General features: G+C 37.6%; 2 protein-coding genes across 7 annotated transcripts in view; one reads left to right on the top strand and one right to left on the bottom strand.

The window, feature by feature from the left end:
* Positions 1–9897: 9897 nt before the first annotated feature.
* On the bottom strand, positions 9898–12638 carry GTF2H5 (general transcription factor IIH subunit 5). Of its 4 annotated transcripts, none has more exons than XM_075498925.1 (3): positions 12495–12638; positions 11942–12060; positions 9898–10595 (listed from the first exon to the last, which is right to left on the bottom strand). In XM_075498925.1, the coding sequence occupies exons 2-3, from the start codon at positions 11974–11976 to the stop codon at positions 10415–10417; spliced, it is 216 nt and encodes a 71-aa protein (XP_075355040.1). In that variant the 5' UTR covers positions 11977–12060; positions 12495–12638; the 3' UTR covers positions 9898–10414. The 4 variants fall into 4 exon arrangements, with proteins under 4 accessions (XP_075355040.1, XP_075355043.1, XP_075355041.1 ...); XM_075498928.1 differs by having other exon boundaries at positions 12574–12594; XM_075498926.1 differs by having other exon boundaries at positions 12502–12568.
* Positions 12639–12885: 247 nt separating this feature from the next.
* The window catches only part of SERAC1 (serine active site containing 1), a 28291-nt gene continuing 21145 nt past the window's right edge, over positions 12886–20031 (top strand). Inside the window, exons 1-6 of one of the 3 annotated variants that reach the window (XM_075498913.1) lie at positions 12886–13130; positions 15891–15982; positions 17400–17436; positions 17755–17891; positions 18830–18919; positions 19832–19963. In XM_075498913.1, coding sequence (XP_075355028.1) covers positions 15892–15982; positions 17400–17436; positions 17755–17891; positions 18830–18919; positions 19832–19963 — 487 coding nt within the window. In that variant the 5' untranslated portion in view covers positions 12886–13130; position 15891. Of the gene's footprint in view, positions 13131–15890; positions 15983–17353; positions 17437–17754; positions 17892–18829; positions 18920–19831; positions 19964–20031 lie in introns of all 3 variants that reach the window. The other 2 variants (XM_075498912.1, XM_075498911.1) reach the window with 2 other exon arrangements.

Below are 20031 nucleotides of genomic sequence, written 5' to 3' on the forward strand. Positions count from 1 at the left end.
ACCCTAGGCTTTTCAGGCAAGTGCTTTAATGGCCAACATATAAATTTACATCTTTTTTGGCTTAACTCTACAGAGACCAATGCCATATATATATATATATATATATAGGTTCTTCAAAGCCTCTTATCATTTCAAAGTGTGGTCTCATGAGCAGTTCAAGTAAGAGGACAGCACAGCAAAGCTTAAGCAATCCTTTTTTTTCAAAATTCAATGGAGACAACAAATCCAAAAATAAAGAGAGAGTTCTTGAAAAATCTGAAAGAATAAGAGCAAAGCCATCAAAATATTTTAACAACAGTTTATCAGAGTCCCAAATAAGTATCCTCTGTACTATCACCTTCCATAGTAGAAAATACAACAGAGATTGCTGCAAAATCAAATGTTAATTGTTAAAAGATAACACAATTAAAGCATGATACCTGCATTTGCTGTGGGTAGTCCTATAAACGAACATGCTCAAATATTTAAGTCCTTTAACTCCAATGGAACAATAATTTCAATCTAGATTTAACAGTAGGAAAATACACTGCAAGAATACTGATTGTTTTTTGCATTTTTTACGGTTTTAGCAAAATATAATACAATGATAAAAAGCAGCTCTATGTACAAAGAAAAGAACCTTACTTTCATGAATGCCTGATTATGGATCTCACTGATCATTTTAAACCCAGTTTTAGAAGGACACAAAATAAATACCAGATGTGAAACGTCTGGTTATCCTTATTAGCACCCCAATTTCCTATGTTTGCTTCCCCTGGAGAACCCCACCACCTGTTTGAGGCTTACAGTGATGCTACTCGGTGCAAGGACTGAAAAAGCATCCCTTTCCTCCCTAAATTGTAAGAAATATTGTTGGGCAAGGAAGGGTATCTTTCTCACATGAGGTAAGCATACTGTAGCTTCAGTGATTATATATACACACTGTGTATACATATATATGTACACACACATACGTACACAGTTATTTTTTGTGTGTATTTATATATATACAAATATATAGACACCACCCCCCCCCCAGTATTCCTAACCTGTCACTCAGAATCGTGGTTAGGCCAGGATGAGGTGCTATGAAGACCTAAGAATCTTCGATTGACAGCAGTATTTAACATGCATGTATGTAAGCTAACATACTAGCATAGTAGTATCTCCTACAACTGAATGCATATTTTCCTATGTATATTATGAAGTACCCCAGCATTTACTTCTACTAGAGAACACTTACATTTTAATAGGAACAGACAGCAGGACAGACTTCTATTGTGCACTTTGTATAGATAGAATACAAAGCAAGGCTGCAGTCCTGCTTAGTGGGAGTAGCAGAAAAATAAGTACCCTTATCCCCATTTTACAGATGGGGAAATCTACATTAGGGCAAAGGAAAGCCATCCGCTTGAGAACACAGAGCAATGTCAGACTTTTCACTTCTCCACTAGATCATAGTAGTTAATTTAAAGGTGAACTATTCTTTAAGCAGTGAGATAGTCTCACCAAAATAATGTTGTTAACACCTTCCCTTCTCAGAGAGAACTAATTTTCACAGCTCTAGTAGTAAGGTGGAAGTAAAAACATTACTGTTAAAATGTAGTGCTTAGTATCACATACAATCAGGTCTTGAAAGCTAGCAGAACAACGCTGAGTAGTAAGCTCACTGCACTTGGTAATAAGGTCACATTTGCATAAACAAACCCTTAATTGCTTTGCTAATATTTGCTTTGTATATTTATTATTTTTTAATGATTTTCTTACCAGCACCTGGAAGAAACTGGAACTAATGACTTGGTGTTTTGTCTATGTTCTCAACACTTGTTACACAATTTACATATATTTGAATGGCTGCTTCATTAAAAAAGATCAATCACTTGGTGCCAGAGATCATACTTAGAATGAATTGCATTCAATACTTACTGGTGCACACACAAGTCATTCACATACGTATTTTTATTTTTGTACTTTTAAAAGAGAAGAAAATTAAATCTGTACATCACCCTTTTAATTGTACACTATACTTCGTTATTGCATTACTTCATATTGTCACAGACATTACGAATGTGCACCACCGTCATCATTACATACTAGGTGCTAGGACAAAGGAGCAAAGTACCTGTCACGTTTGAGTGTAGCAGTTTTTGAGACTGAAAAATCCAGACTTTGACATTCCCTTGACCCAAGAGTGACAAGTTTCCAGCATATCCAACTTATGATTCTGCCCCAGATGTCCCAAGGCAAGCCTCCTGACTAGTAGAAACTGAAATATGTGCACAAGCGGTTAATCTCAAGCTTGAGCAAGGACGAAGCATTGCCAGTGTCTGACCACTAGTCTTAAACTTAGGCCTTTTTATATCGGCCTTCTGTCTTTGTTTCTATGACTTGTTTTGGTTATGATCTTCATGTAACTATGACAATAATGAAAAAATGCACTACATGAAAGCCTCCTTCACTGTTTCAAATTGAGAGGTGTAGCGGGTTGCTTCTTGTAGTTAGCAATTTGAACAATAAAAGTTCTTTCCAACACCTTCACAGTTCCTTTTGTTTTGTAGTACATTTTAAAAAAGAAATTAGCTAGAATAACTCTGCATGTTGAAAAGCTTGGTCTAGTTTTTCATGCTTGTAGCAAACAACTTTAGGAACCACCTTCTGAAACACATACACCCTCAGAATCCCTCCTTCCCACTCCCTACAGCTCCTTCTGGCTCCTGCTGTCACACAGCAGGCTAAACAGGCAGAAATAGCTTTTAAAAAAACACTACTCAAAGCCAAAAGGGGAAACATTTACTAGTTCCAAGACTTCAGGTTCCCTGGTCCTCCTGACAGATTTGTTCAGATGCTTAGACTTGCCCACTCCTCATCCCTACTCTCCTGCTCCTCTCAAATGCTGTTTGCAGCTGCCTTTGCCCAAATGGCAACCTGGCCAGCAGCAAAAAGCTGTGTCAGTCCTCTACCACACTGACCTCGCAATGGCTGTGCTTGACAATATCCATTGCAAATATTCCTTAAGAAACAAGGCCTCTTCAATTTTATACTGACTTTAACTTTCCCAAAATTAAAAGATCTAATTAGTCTCAGTTTAGAGCAAAAGTAAAATCAAATGCAGGGAGTATGCTTCATATGACAATTGAAGAGAGATTTTTCTTTCTTGTCTTTAATTTCAAGCTGGTTAATGATACAGAAGGCTATCATTATTCCAGGGTTACTCATCACTGCTGAATATCTAGCTTCTGGAATACCTATATATCTAATGATATACATACCACACACATGCAAAACACATTTTACACCCAATAAAGTTGCCAATGTAGGATAATCCAGAGATTAAAAGGAAGCACAACTACGCTATCATTCCACATGGAAAAGTGGTCCCATCCAGGACAGAAGCAAGGTAGAATAACAGGCATAACATTAAGAAAACTTGCTCTCCCAGTCCTCGTGGTATGTTGGCTCTGATGATAAATACAGGACCTCCTGTAAACCAATTAAGTTTTAGTTAATTGCAAGTACATTTTTTGATACAAAATTAAAATTGAGTGCAATCTCTCTCAACTTTGTCATTATGCTCTTTGTGATCTTGTTCAACTTCAGAATTAACAGGAAATGCTAGTTACAAGCCTAAAATACTCTTCCCCCTCTTTCCTATCTTCTTTCTCTTTTGTCCTCCTACCTCATCCCTCTAGCTTCGAAACATCAGAAACACAACATACAAAATGCTGACAGATTAGAGAGGTTTGCTTAGTACATTTACCTCTCACACTGACAGTGTATCAGCTATGCCAACACTGTAGAAATGTGCAATACTTTCCTATCTGCAAGTGATCTCTTCCAGCTGCAAGTATACCCATCGTTCTGCACATCCTGTAATTTATGACTGGGTCAATCTTTTCTGTAATAGAAAAGTGAACAACTGTATAGCTCTGACAGCCAGCTCCTTCAATCTATAGCCATCCAGAAATTTTGCTTGCTGTTTCTTTCCTGAGGGGCTAGTTTTATGGCTAATCAATTACCTGTCAGTTTTGGTGTTGGGTGGGTTTTGTTTGGTGTGTTCGAGCACATTCCTGCATGGGTATTATGAGCCTGCTTTTCTTTTGTAAAAGAAAAATATTAATTTGAAAATGAATTTTTTTTCCAGGAACCTAATACTTGTTGTTGTTAGTAACATCTTGAATTGCTCAAGCACAAAAGGCTAAAAGCTAACAATAATACTCTAAAATTTTCACTTTTTAAATTTGTTCACTGGACAGCAATTTTATAGTCTGTTTCTATTCTGCAGTTAATCTGCTTATTATTGCTACACAATCAGAGGAGAGGAAATTACTTTTTCTGTCTATATGAAAAATACAACCACTAATATCCAAGGTATTAGGGTTTTTTTCCCCTCGTATTAAAACTTAACTGGTAGGTGGTGTGGGTTTTTTGTTTGTTTGTTTAGGGAACATACTGAATTTTATCTTTATATAGGTGTAAACCAAAAAAGCTAGTCACTTCTTGGGGTAATGATGGAAAAAACTTTCTATATGTCTCATTTCTATGTACTATTAGCAACACCGTAGGGATATAGATGCAGAAATTCCCAGTGTAGACTGAAATACAGTAAGATTGAATAGTTGTTGTACATGTCTTCCATATGGTATGGTACATGTGGTCTGAGGAACAGGTATCCTCCAATCACATGCATTTTGCATGATGAGGAAATAAAGAGAAAAAAATTTCATAAAAGCTACTTCTGACTGTATCAACAATGTCTTCCTGTGATTTATGCTCACTAAAAATAATGTAATTCAATACAGAGCAACTCCTAAAGCAGGCTAGTGGTGTGGAGATACACAGACCTACCAGTAACATCTGAAAGGAAGACCACATTTCAGATGCATCATTTTAATGTAACAGGACTGTGCACCTAAGCATAGAAAGAAAACACTGGATAACTAAACATCTACGAAATTTCAGAGCTAAAGATACTACATTCCAAAATCTCCTACTGCAAATATCTTTCCAGAAGGATCCTTTGAAGTTGAATGTTCATTTCCAGCTGAAAGCATATCCAGAGAGAAAGATATTAATGTTCCAAAGCACGGTAAGTCTCTGACTCACCATTGCCCATGCTGCAGCAATTTTTTAAAAAGCCGTTTAAAATATTGGTAAGAGCTCCCCTTACTGGTCTGCCTTCAAATTGTTAAGTCTTCAGTCCTGAAAATCTTTTATATGAAACAAAGATGGGTAAAATATTATTTCTATTCTACATTAAAAAAAAAAAAGCTCCACATCATATTTCTATCAGAGACCCTATTTAAATTTCTTATTAATTGTTAAGTCATAAGACCAAAGACCATGACCTAGTTTAGGAAGAATTTGTTCTTCCATCATTATGAGCTTCACCAATTTATTGAATCCTTAATTTGGTGTAGCACATGTAAGTCTTGCCAAAGTCTGAATTACAAGACAAACATGGACACCCAATTCTGCCATACCGACTAATGCCTCATTTCACAGTAACCACCGCCAGCTTTAATTGGATCATTTGTGGGATAATCAACAAGTCAGTGTGAGAAAAGGATCAGAATCTGCTGTGGAATTAGGAACTGCAAAAAGATTGATTACAAATATACCTCTCAAATATACAAATATACCTCTGTGTTAGTTTATATGATTAAAGACTTGTTGATCTTTTATATATATATACATATATACACACATACACACACGCATGGTTTTTAGAGCCCTACTTTTGCAAGCTCAACCTAGGGGCTGACTGAAATCGGACACTTTTATGGTCATTATGCCAACTAAGAAAAGTTAAAATAAGGAATTTTAATGACACCATGAAATACCATTATTTTAAATTTAAAGTAAACAATCCTGTTTACTTCAGCTCACAGTAAACAATCCTGTTAATGACTAAAATACATGTTCTCTAGTTTGTTCTCGCATACTTGAGGTGGCCCTACAGAGTTAACCTGAGTGAGAAAAAACAGTAAAATCTGTTGTTATGCCACATTAAAAAAAAAAAAAAAAAGAATCAGAAGATACGCTTTTGAATACACCCTACAATTCTGGAAAGACTGTAAAATAGTATTTGTTAACATACAACAGCACTTGGAGAAGTTTTTGTATAGCACATCACAGTAGCCATCTAGCTCTCAGCACTGTGCTACATAGAACAAAAACCAAACTATCATTATAAGCACATTAAATTTCTAAACAAACAAAAGCACTATATCATTCTTCATTCCAAATGGATTTAGATGCCTACCTTTTTATGAAATAACACTGGCAGTTTAGCTACAAAGTCAAATCCACTCAATCTGGGTTCTCTCAGGTAAAATGGTGGAATTCCTGGAAGCATATTCTATTTTCTTTCGACACATTCTCTTTCTTGAGGCCACATCCATTGTCTCTACTGATTGTTGGTTATTTCCTCCTTTATTGCACTGGACAATTATTCTCCCTGGGCTAACTGTTGTACCAGAGAGAAGGGGACTTACGCATTGGTAACAAGCTAAGAAATTCATTATAATCCCTATCTATACTAACTCAGGGTCACCTTGCTGTGCTGCCAACCCCCATGTTAAAACACCCCACCCTCCAGAATTAGTTTATCCCACAGTTTCTGAAAGTACCTAAATATGTGACAGTATGTAGGCTTATTTGCTTTTGTGGTACACTATGGTCATATTACACAGCTTTGTTTGAAGGCCGTTAATAAATAAACTAAAAAAAAAAATCTGAGGCTTGAACAAAAACCAAAGCACCAATTAGTGTAATTTTCAATTAAAAAATGAGCTGCTATTGCTTTAAGAGGAAGCTGCATTTTCAGTTTCCACCCCTCTCTTTTCATTTAACATAAATCCTTTGTTTGCATTGTTCAAATTTTCTTACCTTGCTTTAGAGATCTCTCTCATCTTTCTGTGAAATATTACTCTTTAGCTTTTGCATTTGTGTTAATGAAAGTGGTATTTATAAGCCTGTTCAAAGTTACAGTAACTACCCAAGAGCAACTGTTTACCTCATAAAACACAAACAAGTGTACTTTCAAGCTTTTTTAGAGCTAAGTATAAATAAGTAGCAAATAAGAAATGGAGTTCAAATAAGTGTCTTTTAGGTAATTATTCTACCATGCTCTTCCTCCAGTAGACAAGATACTTTCCACTCAGACTGAAAGCAAGAAGTGAAGCACTAGTTCAACCCTTAGCAGTGAAAGCCCACCAAGATAAAATTTACTGCTTCAAAAAGAAGCAACAAGAAGTCTGTCATTCAAGCTCTATTTTTGTTGCTCAAGCAGGACCTGAGCAAAGTATAGTTCCTATGCTAGACACCAGCAAAAAAACAAAACAAAACAAAAAAACCTTACTAGCTATGGATAGAAATGTTAAATTAACATATAAAATTCCAAATACAGCGAGAGCTGATGTTCTTACCGTATCAACTCTATTAGCAAAACATGTATATATTTAAACAGATCTCCTTAACCTTTTATTCTCAAATGCTTCCAGCCTTTAAAAAAAAAAAAAATTCTTAACAATGTTTCATTCCGAGCTCCGCTCACCAATAATATTTCACACCTAAATGAAAGCCAGCGAAAACATTTAAAATCTGTGAGTGTAAATGTTAACTATCTCAAAATGTCTTGATGTTTTTGAAGTTAGTATCTACTTTTCTCCCATCTGGGCAATATATCTCTGTGTGTGTATTTTTAAAAGCATACAAGTTCCAGGATTATACATATTTAAAACAAAAAAAAAGGCTTTCTGGGGTTCAACTTTATTCAACCCCAGAAATCCTTGGTTGGGTTTTTTGTTGTTTGTTTGTTTTTTTTAATACATATACATACACAAGTTCTAGAAGCTTCCTCATTGGATTTACTTCACCATACTACATGATTCAAGACCCTTTTTTCCCTAGAAACTACAAAGAACTCCACCCCTTAGACCCCATAAGGAGATACCAATTAGCGTCTTTATATCTTTTGTTTATTCTTCCAGTATAGAATCAGTTAGGCCTGGTTAGGTTGCAGGAAGGATTTAAGTCTGGACAGGTTTAGAAGTTAAAATCCATAAACATGTTTGCTCGAAAAAGGTTGAGAGTATGAGTAGAAGAATCTATGCCTAACTAATTTATACAGTTTGGAACTTCTATCCCTCTGTATTACATAAGCCATTTATCTGTAATACAGAATTCTCTGTATTACATAAGCCATTTATCACTGGAAATACAAGCTAAAACACAGGTAATGCAACAATAAAGCTGTACAATTAGCCAGGAGAAAGACACAGGAACTGCAAGAAGTTTATCATAGACTTAAAAGGAAAATCAGAATAGGAATCTAGCACCAGACATGCTCAATACAGAGACATTTAACAGGTGTAATTCTAATATGACTTTTCAAATACTGTCATTTGAAGAGTGAGGGATCATTTACCTTTCATTAAAATCTGGATGGAAAATAAACTAGGATTCCAAAGAAAGGATATAAGACACTTTTAAATAAATTGCATTAAGCTATCATGCCGTGTTAAGCCTACTGATTATCTCTCCATTAAATAATCATCCAATAGTCTTCCACAAAATAACAGTTATGAGGTCAATGTTTGACCAATCTCAAGGAAGAGGTAAGGAACCATAAACCATTCATAAAAGATTTCAACTTGTTATTTCAAGTGAAGATGTGTAGCTGGTTCTTGATCTATGTGACTGGGGAAGAATCCACTAGTAAAAGAAAGAGATGAAACAACTTGGACCAAAACCCATTGTTCTATACAGTCAGAGAGAAGGGGGGGTACCAGAAACTACATGAAGCTAAATTCCACAGGGCTATTTGCTCATTCACATGAACTGGAATATATGCAATTCTGCAGAACTTTCTTTGGACAGCTTTTTGATTAAAAACATCTATGAAACTTTCTCCTGAAGCTTTCCTATTCCTGAAGAAAAAAAAAAACCACAAAACTAAACCAAAACCACCAACTAATCTGATATCTACTGGACAAGAAAAAAAGCAATGGTGGGAGAGTCAGTAAAGAAAACTGTTCCTTATAAAAGCCTTTCTACTTATACTTCTTTTTCCCCCCAAAGATAAAAAGATGGCATCTATCTGATGGACATGAGCAGCTCAGAAAACCAAGCTTCCCTTTGGAGTAATATCCTAGAAGTCTTTCATTTATAAATGATTACTTATAGATGCAATAAATTTTACTATTTTGAGTAGGAAGTAGGGTAAGAGAAAAGGTAATACATGTTATCCTTGTTTCTGTAATCTGTATCTGCCATATTTGTAGACAGAAATCTTCACAGGTTTTATCATTCACTAGCTGACTTACTAAATAAGCCAGTGTCTGAGATAGTTTCATAGTGAGATACAAATACAGTGTAAAAAAAACCTATGAGGCTTGTTCTTTGCAGCAAATCGCACTTTGCTAATAGGGGAAGAAGAGCAAAGCTGAAGGGGGAGGCGGGGGGGAACACCCCACCCCAAAAAACTCCAAACCAGCTTTCTTTTTCACAGGTAGAGCAACCAAGTCTTTATTTCCCCTTCCTGATCACATCACTTCTTGTGATTAGGTATTAGCTTCAGTGGAAAAATACAAGCAGTTATATCTAAAGGACTGGCCTCCCATTTATGTTACCCCTTTAATTTGCTATTGTTGATATGCGAGCAATCAGTTTACAATTAAAAAGTGATGATCTGGGGCAATAGATTTTGTTGTTCCCATCCCCCCATAACTCCCCCTCCCCTCCAAACTCCTACACCCCCACCACCACTCTCCAAACCCAGAACAACACAGAAAGCATAGCCTTGGTAAAAGTAGGCAACTAGCATGGGGCATCTGTAAAATGTTTGGGGGGAAAAAAAACCCAAACAAAAACCACCCCCACCCCCCCCAAAAAACCAAAAAGAAAACTCACACCAACTTCCATTTTGGTGTACAAAACCCCTTAAATTAAAGCAGTATCTGCCCATGCCTTCAACTTATGAAGATGTTCCATCAAGCACAGATCACATTTTAACAGACATTCTTTACATTCTATCAGTCACACTATAACCATATTTAATCAATTCCACAGGAATGTAACATGTCAGAGGAGTTCATATAGCATTCCAGTACAGAAACACTACTCTAATTTTTGGGTCATACCGTCTTGCAACATAAAAATCCTATAGGAAAAACAGAGAGCATGCATCAAAAATTCTCTAGGCAAGTCCTTAACTGTATCATTTTAAGAATTTTAATAAAGATACCATAATCTTTCAAAATGAGAAATAAAATCCAATTCAAGAGTATTTTGTCTATGAAAACGATCCATTTTCTAGAGTAGCCACTTCCATGTAGAACTTACTAACCACAGTATATCTATTAAAACAGTAACAATCCAAGATATTGAAATTCACTATTCCAAAACTTGCAGTAATCTCATTTCTCTAGTCTTTTTACTTCTGAGTAATAGGAAAAGAGTTCTGGTCCATTAACTCGCCCACTCTCTCCTGGAGGAAGTTAACCAGCTCAGCTAATACAAAGACATGAGTTTCATCCAGGTCTTGTATGATGAACTTCTTTCCCAATGCATTTGACTCATCCAAGTAGAGCAGAAACTGCTTCATTGCTGGGTCACTGTAGAGACAAACACACATCAGATCCCACCTTATTGTAATAAGATACAGTTAAAAGCAAAAAACCGCCCCTTGAAGACACTCCCAAAGTTCTTTGGGAGATTAATATTAATTTCAAGAGTTGCTTACAATTCAAAGAAAGTTTATGAAGCTTTTGAAAAAGTTGTTTCTTTCACAATAGTGATTGCTTGGGTTACTTTAGAGATAAATGCTGTAGATTTGTTATCAGATAGAAAATTCCCTTCCCTTCCAGGGAGAATGATTAAGTTCCATGCTAATACTAAGTGGGATGTGGCCATGGAGCTGAATAAAAACACACAGATCTTTAGGTATGTGCAAAATAAGGTTATGCAATCTCAAGCTAACTGCTTGAGATTTTAGAACTTCTTGCCTTATCAGGCAAGAATTCTCCTCTGGGCATCTTTACATAGTTAGCTGCAGGCAGGCAATTTCTTGTGCTTCACAAGGTTTGTCAATGTACCAGCATGGAGCCAAATTTGAGAAGACAGGCCTTCTGTTATAGCAGAGTTTAGGCTCTGAACTGCTCAAACATAGCCATTAGACATCCAGACTTCAGCTGGCTAATGTCCAGACAGCTCAGAAGTCAGCTGCTGTAAGCTCACAGCTATACGCACCATACAGGCACATAACAAGAGGTTCAAAGTTCTTCTGCTTTTGTACAGTTATAATCTGTTAATATGTTTACAATCTAAGTGTACAGCAGAAATCTTATATGACATATAATGCTATGCGATGACCCCACAAATCTTGACTGATGCTTGTTTTTATTTTGGAGGTAACCACTTATCTGATTCTTAGCCTAGAGACTTCAGATTGCATGAGAACGTGTTAACTGCACATACATCAAAAGCTTACTTTTACAAACAACAAGCATACTGCTTTTGAGTATGATCTACAAACAGAGGCACATGTCAGCCTTGAACGGAATTTGGACTGGAGTTGTTGAAAAAAAGACAGGAAAGAAAGGATGAAAGATTACCTATCTCCCTCTAGAATCAGTAAAGAAACACATTGCTCACAAACAACAAAAAATCCCATTATTTGTAAGCAACATAAAGAACAAGAGGGAACATCCAATAGTTAAGCATAAGTGGAAAACAATATCTTGAAAAGAAAAAAGGGGTTTGGAATGGAGATCACCTACAACAGCCTCTCTCCTTCCCCCAAAGGCCGCATTTTTCTTCTGTCTGCTTGTTCAGCATCACCCCTCCTCACAACAATTCCTTTTTATTTTTTTGGTCTAGACTCTTAAGTTACTTGGAATAATTCCAGCTCTAAAGAAATAAGTAGACTTTGACACAAGAGACAATAAGTGCTGTTACTAACCATTCAATCAGAACGCCTTTCAGAACATTCACCATCTTCTCACTTCTCTTACAAGCGCTGAAAGGAAGAGGTGACAAGCACAACCCTTGCTTTGGGTTACACACGTAAACAAAGGAAACCTGAAAAAAAAAGAAAAAACGTCTTGATTGAACTCAGCAATCCTTCAAGACAACTCACCTCCCCGGACCAGCAGCGCTGCCCGGCTATTAGGCCGAGCGGCCGGCGGCTCGGAGAGAGGCGCGCAGGACCAGGCCGGGGTAGCAGGGCCCGCCTACGTATGCCGCTGAGCTGTGAAAACTGAAGTCCTCTCCCCTCACCCCTGAGAGCAGTCAGGGCAGCTCTGCCCCCCGCCAGCCCCGCCGAGCTCCTCCAGCGGCTGCGGCCGACTACCGGCCCTTCTGCCGCCGGAGCCGAGCCGCGGCCTTGCGAAAGGCGGCCTGGGCGGACGGAGACAAGCCTCAACCCGCCCCTGGGACGGCCAGGGGCGTTGAACGGGCGGGGCGGCTCCCGGCCGGCAGGTCCCGCCGCTCCCAGGGGCTCCGGTCCCACCCGCCCTTCACCTCCGCCGCTACCGCCGACCGCTTCCCTGACGACGCAGGCACCGCGCCCGCCGGCCACCACCACCGCTGTACCACGCGCAGGCGCAGCCTTCCTCGCCCCCGCCTCCGCTCTCGGCATCACCTCCGGATTGGCCGGGGCGCCCGCAGCATGCTGGCGTCACGGGAGCGCGTGAGCGCCGGTGTGCGGGGAGGGAAGGCGGAGGCCGAAGGTAGCGGCGGTGTTTGCCCGGGCGGGCGGGGGGGCCCGGTAATGGCGGCCGGCGGGCAGGGCGGGCCTGGTGGGGGTCGGGGGCGGGATCCGGGGCGGGACACGGGGGATCTCAGCCCCGCCGTCACCGCCTGCCGAAGCGGGATTGCTTGTTTACCTCAGAGGGTGTGCGGGGTGTTTTCCCGGTTTAATAGTAATTATTATTTCAAGGATCTCGGTCTCGAAGTCGCTCCGGGAGCCTGCAGCGGCGAGCGTGCCTGCCCTGCTGTGCCGCCCCCGCCGGCGCCCCGGCCTCGGCCTGCCGAGCAGCGCTGCCCCGCCCGGGCGCGGGGAAGCCCCGGGGGAGCCCGCGCTTCTTAAACGCCTCCAGAAACAACAGTGGTGCCTTAGGCGTCACCTGCTCCGTGTGAGCGCATAAAAGGTAACAAATATTTTTTTCCCCTTTGGAAAGGGGCGCAGAGTTATCCCCACTTTGCTCCTTGGCTATTTAGATGTTGTATTGCATAAAATTGTGGGGTTTGTGTTTTTTTTTTTTTTTTTTTAAATGTACCCTAGTTGCGAGGCAGCAGCGTTCCGGCCCCACGCTGGGGTAATGACAGAAACGTTGGCACCACACAGCTTCATCGGCGTGGGCCGGTGCAGGAGCTTGTTGCAGACTGCAGAGCCTCCTGAACCAGCTGTGAAACAGGGTGCAAAATGGATCTTTTTGCGTTATATTTTTATATACCTAAGCATATTAGCTCTCAGACCTGAACAGAGGTTCCTGGCAACAAAGAAATGTTACTCGCTTTGGTGTCTTGTGTTTGCAGGTGCATGTTTTGAATTCAGGGAATTATGGCATCTGCTGTCACTGAACTGTGTGTTTATTGCAGTTACAGACTGTGATTAGATATAAGAATAAATATGAATACTGTGGTTCTATAAATAAAGATAGTAAAGGAACTGCTATAGATTAGACAGTTTGGAGGTGGAGGTGATGTCTCCATGGGACTGATTATTAATGTCTTAACAGTGTTTCATAGCGTTGTGTACTCTGTTGAAGTGAATGGATAAACATGACAGAAGCCAAAAACTTGTCTGTTGTGATTGTGGCAGTGCTGGGGTAAAGCTGACATTTTTCCAAAATCTCACAAACACGAGCAAGAGGGAAAATTTAAACCTTCTGGGGAAGCAGGAAAAGAGGGAAGATATATTAATGGAAGGAAACAAAAAAGTCCCCTTGTTTAGAGAAATTGGACACTGACATTAAAAGTGACATAAGCTCTTCTTTTAGTCTGTAGAGATTACCTTAAATTTAAGGAGAATATCAGAGGCTCTAATATTTCAAGATCAGATTTACTGATCAAGATTTACATGCATGACATTTTATCATTTTGAGTTAATTGTCATTGTGCTGGTACAGACTTAATTTGACATTTAATAAGGACGCCTATGTTTCCAACATAATAATTTCTTAAACGTATGATAGGTGGTGTGATTTTAAATGTTTAAACAGATTAACTTAATTGAGTATTTCAGTCAGCATAAGTGTATCAATGCAGACACTAAAATTTCAACTGTCATAAAATATGAATTTCATGTTATTTCTGCAGTGTGTGCAGCAACAGATTTTTTTTTTTTATTTTGTGATTGTTATAGAAGTTTAATATTCCTTGTGGATTTTGGCATAATTCTTGCACTAAAAATACTACATGTTCTGTCTATTAAGACTTGAGATTAAGTCTTCAGCAGAAGTAATGTACAGAATTTGATTGTTGTGGGTTGTCAAAGCCAATTTGTGTATTTTCCTAACTTTAGGTAAGTTTTTCTTATATAAATCAAATGTAAAGGCAATAACACTTGCTGATACATAAAATGGTAAATATACGTGAATGGTAGAAACAGGAATTGGTGCTTTTGCCTGGCCTAAATTGCCTTGGGTTTCAGTGCTTGATTAATATAAGTACACTTTCTTTGAACTCATTGTGTGTGTAGTGGTTAAGATGCAGCCTTCATCAGTGGGCTAAAGAGCATGGCTCCTTTATGGTCCCTCCTGAATAATCCCACTTGTTCAAAGAGGCAAGGTAATATCTAGAGTGTGTAAGTAAGTTGCAGCGTGCTTGTCTTAACTCATTTTCCTACCTGTAAAATGGGGAAAATTCAGTGTCCTGCATCATAGATAGGTCAGAAGAATAAATGCTTTCATATTTCTGAAGCACTCAGATACTACCTTCATGGAGACCATATTACTATCAAGAAGATTCATGCTTGCATTGGATTGCTTCTACATTCAGAACTTTGATAGTTCTAAAATACGTTACGTGCATTTGTTTGTGACTATTTGGAAAAAAAATCTATATTGCTTAGTTTGATTTCAGCATTCAGTGAATGCAGTGCAATTAGTCTGTCATTATTGTGTGTCTTCATAGTGTTGAATTACTAAGGTCTTAATTTTAGAAAAGGTTCTCCTCTTCTTCATGGGTATGGCTAGGTTTTCATTCTTTTGCATGCATAAGAATTTTTCTAGAATGAGATGCGTCCTCTATGTTTTACTTCTAAGCATCCCTATGAGTTTCACAAGCCCATGGAGTCAGAGCATTTTAGAACCAATACTTATTTTTATTAACTGTAGAGTTTTCATATTCTTGAAGTATTAGTCTGATTTGCCCTTTAAAGGCAAAAATACGTAGTAGTTCTTGGAGCCTTGTTAGTCAAAATAAAAGACTTGCTAACACAATCAATAAGGAACTGTAAAAGCAGTTGGTTACTGACTATTAAAAGTGTTTAATACTATGTATTAAAGCCCATGTCATATTGAGTAATGTCTTGATGGAGATATGACCATATTTGGTATTTAAGGGAGAGCTACTAAGAAGTAGGAAAGAGAACTTACAAGCAGAGAAGTCAATTGGAGGTACATACTCACTAAAATCAACAGTAATGCATAACTGTATGAAAAACTGCTTTAAACTTTTCTTGTAATTGAAATGCAGCCTATTAAATTGAGTTTATAGACTTTAATTTTATTTGCATTTTATATGGAGTGAAATTATATAAATATGGTTTATTGTGACCTTTGCTGTAAATCATGACCTTTGCTATCATGACCTTTGCTGTAAAAAGACAGGAGAGAAAGCTGCTACAAGTTTTCTGCTGTAATTCTCAAATCAATCATTACTTTTTCTTTTTTTTTAATATACAGAATGTCAGTGGCTGCTTACTGTATATTTTGCTATAGACAAATAGGAACTTCTGGTCCAGCCACAAAAACACACCTAGCATGGAATGATATCAGTAAGTACAGTTCTATGTGTATTGATCTGAGGTGTTAATAAGGAAAAATCTGTGTTGGTATGATGCCATGCATAACTAAATGATATGAAAGATTTAAATCCCTGAGTACTTTGTGGTCAAAAGCTTGATATGAAAGATCTAAATCCCTGAATACTTTGTGATCAAAAGCTTTTATTTGCCTAAGGTAGATGTCTGCTTCTGACCTTGCTTTGCATAGTGATATGTAAAATCACACCAGCAGATTATCTGGGATTAGAACACGAGATGAGAGTCCCCCCCAGATGCAATCTCATTAAACTATCTTAAACTCCATTTTGTATCTGATTTTTTTTTTTTTTAACCTCTAGAGTCATGAAACAATTACATCCATAAAGTTTGAATAAAGTTCGTTTCTATTGTTTCTTCCTCCTTATTTACTGTTAGTTTTGCAGTCTTCCTTGCTTAGTCTCTGCTTTCTTTAGTGCCTCTGTATAGAATGACAATTCTTACGATTCCAAAGTTTATTTTTGAGTATTAAAAGATAGGATATTTCCATTTCTGCTCTACAGGAAGCATTGCATTTTTTTGCCTTTTCAACCTTCTCTACCAGTTATTTCCTCAACGTGTAGCTGCCTCTTGTCTGCATGCCAAAATTCTTATCGTCTCACAAAGACAGAACCTGGTGGCAGTGGTTGTGGGGCAAATCTCCCAATTCATGCTGAGGAAAATAAATTATTCATGATAGGTGAGATGTGTTTCATTGGGTTTGCTGCTACTAGGAAGAATAGAGTTTTTCTGTATTGAGATCCTTACATCCAGATAATAAGCTGAACTTTGTCCAGAAAAAATAGCTCAAATCTGACAGGAATCCTTAGACTCAAAAGGGAAATTGTTGCAAGTGGTATGTGTTTATTCAGCTATTTGCTTTATAAATTAGATTCAGTGGAATTGTTTTAAAGATATTTTTTCTTAGGGAGTTTCTGCAGGACTTTTCAAAGGACATACATACTCCTGTATGTATTCATATACATTGAAGAAATATCCATGCCATGTAAGAAAAAGTTAACTCCTTAAAATCATCTGGAGTTCCAAATGAATGCTAGTGATGCACACAGAGAAAGTTTACTGTTGATTCCTGCAGCTGAGAAATGAATGTAATTGATAGGTAGCAATACTCAAAGTAAATAGCACTGGCAGGATACATGTTTTATCATCTTGCTTAGGAGAGCAGGAAATTCTAAAATTCTAATCAAGTAATGTTTTCTCTGTCTGTAAATTTAGGTAATGTTTTCCTGAAAGCCAGAGAGCAATAGAAAAATTTTAAAAAGCTTACTCTTAAAGGCTGAAATTCTTACTGTCTGGTAATCAAATTCTAACTATGTTTATATTGAGGTGATGCACACAACTTTGTTTTACATGAATTTTTCATTTTTTCAAGGAAAAATTGCGAAGGTAACTGGATCGCTTATGCTAGGGTAAGTTATAAGTGACAAGCATATATGTAACTTATGTATACAGTTAAAATTTTAATTCATGTATCTTTCAAAAAATATGACAATATTAGGGGACCTTTAGACATTATAGAATATAGTTTTGGAGCATATTTTCTGGTAGTTATTACTTATTTTAAGTATTTTAGAGTATTTTCTCTACTTTGCTAAATTAAAATAATCTGCAGACTAATATATATTGGGTCAAATCTGGATGATTGATACCAAAATGATTGTTAATGTATTTTTGCCATCATAATTTTGTTTCATTAATATTCATATGCAGTTTTCTTTTCTTTAAAGAGGTTTTATATTCATTACGTATGAAGTCCTGTCCTTAAAGAAGTTACTGCAAATCGATACTCAAGCTATACATCAAGAAAAACTTAAATCCTATGTATACGTGCGTACAACTTCTCTAAATCCAAATGAATACCAAGGTAAGATGCATAATTGTTTGGATTCTAAAAATAGAATTTTAAGAGAATAGAATGTTTCTGGAAGTCACCCTTATATAAGGAAAGATATTTTTCCTGAGATCTGTTACAAAAATAATATCCTTCACAATGTCACTGAATTTATTTTAAGCTGGTGGCTGTTTTTTTAAGATAGTTCTATACATACAGTTCTCTATATATGAGATATATATATGGACATATATGTATATATATTAGTGTGTGTGTGTATATATATTTCATATATATGTGTCATAGGATACCAGGTTGGAAGGGACCTCAAGGATCATCTGGTCCAACCTTTCTTGGCAAAAGCATGGTCTAGAGGAGATGGCCCAGCACCCTGTCCAGCTGAATCTTAAAAGTGTCCAATTTTGGGGAATCCACCACCTCCCTGGGGAGATTATTCCAATGGCTGATTGTTCTCATTGTGAAAAATTTTCCTCTTGTGTCCAATCGGAATCTCCCCAGGAGTAACTTGTACCCATTACCCCTCGTCTTTTCCATGTGACTCCTAGTAAAAAGGGAGTCTCCATTTTCTTTGTAGCCACCCTTTAAATACTGGAACATGGCGTTAAGGTCTCCCTTAAGCCTTCTGGCTTTGTTCAGCCTTGAGAAAAGTTCTCTTGACCTTTCCTCATATGACAGGCTTCCCAGTCCTTTGATCATCTTTGTGGCCCTTTTCTGGACCCTCTTCAGCCTGTCCACATCTGTTTTTGTATAGCGGGGACCAAAACTGAACATGGTGTTCCAGGTGTGGCCTGACAAGCGCTGAGTAGAGTGGGATAATGACTTCTTTATCTCTGCTGGTGATGCCTTTGTTGATGCAACCCAGCATCCTGTTATATGAAATCCATATGTATGAAAAATGATGTAATAGAACTGTCTTTCAGACTTTGAGTAATCTAAAAATACTCTCATAGGGATCACATACCAAGCCAGAAAAGAAATCCATAAAGCTGTGAGGAAAATTCTAGAAACAGAAGCTAAAATTTTCCGGAGACCTTTTAATGGTAGGTATTGAAAGCATGGCTTTATCTATGATTATTATGTTTGAATAGTAAAACATAAGCCTTTTAGAAAGTAAAATAATTTTTCTTACAAGCTTAACACGTTCTTTAGTGTTTGAAATGGTGGTAATATTACTATAATTTTCTGTGTTAATATAGAATATTTTCTATGTATTAAAACCATTCCTTTTCTTAAAGTAAATGAAAGTGATGGTTAAGAAGAGATTTGAGGGGGTTTTTTTTCTGTTTCAGAAGAGATTTGAAGCTTAAGATACCAGATTAATATTTGATACCAGTTTTGTGTACAAAAGATGTTTGGGGGACAAAATACTCTCAAAATTTCATTTTAGAAAAGTATGTTATGCTTTCATCAGAATTGCCAATATTAACTGAAGGCAGCACGGTCTCTTTGTAAGAGTGTGTCACTGATTTTTACAGTAATTTAAAATAAGAATTTCAATTCATGTAAGAAACTGTGCTCCTGAGGCATACTATCTGTTCTCATTTAACTATCTGTTAAATGGTTGTAACAATATGTACCTCCACCATGGTGCTATGAAATTAATTGTTCAAGGTCAGAGCTTCAAGAGTTGCTAATCATTTCCAGCTCCTGCTGGAAGCTGGCAATTCTGGTTGGTAAGTGCCAGCCAGGGTGTGTGTGTGTAACATATATATATATATGAAATATCAACTTGGTGCCACTAATATGAATCAAAACCGTCCTGTTAATTCAGCATTTTACTAATGCCATTCTGTCATTGTTTATTGTGCTAATTCAATATTAAAACATTACACTCTAAATTACTGTTAAAGACTAATATTCAAAGAAACAGATCTTTTTCACTCAACAAATAGAAACGTGGCTTAAAATGCTCATTCATAATAACTTGGCTTTTATGTGTTTCCTGGTAAAAGAACAATTCAGTACATTTGATGGAGATGATCGTGAATGTGCCTTATGGCTCCTCTTAAAGAGAAGTCAGTCAGAAGACAAAGAGGTCCGACTGCAGGCTGTACAAGACCTGGCAAACAACAGTCACTGGCATGGTAACGTATGCTGATGTAGCCTAATTCATCCTAGAAACATGACAAAGTCTCAGCTAGCTGTTGCAAGT

The sequence above is a fragment of the Mycteria americana genome, chromosome 3 (genome assembly GCF_035582795.1).
Source record: "Mycteria americana isolate JAX WOST 10 ecotype Jacksonville Zoo and Gardens chromosome 3, USCA_MyAme_1.0, whole genome shotgun sequence".
NCBI classification, from domain to species: domain Eukaryota; kingdom Metazoa; phylum Chordata; class Aves; order Ciconiiformes; family Ciconiidae; genus Mycteria; species Mycteria americana.

Bases quoted from the DNA above. Each gene is read 5' to 3' on its own strand.
- GTF2H5 (XM_075498925.1), bottom strand. From the start codon at position 11,976: ATGGTGAATGTTCTGAAAGGCGTTCTGATTGAATG. The intron at 10,596-11,941 runs GTTAGTAACAGC...TTGTCTCTACAG, and splicing joins AAAGGCGTTCTGATTGAATG to TGACCCAGCAATGAAGCAGT.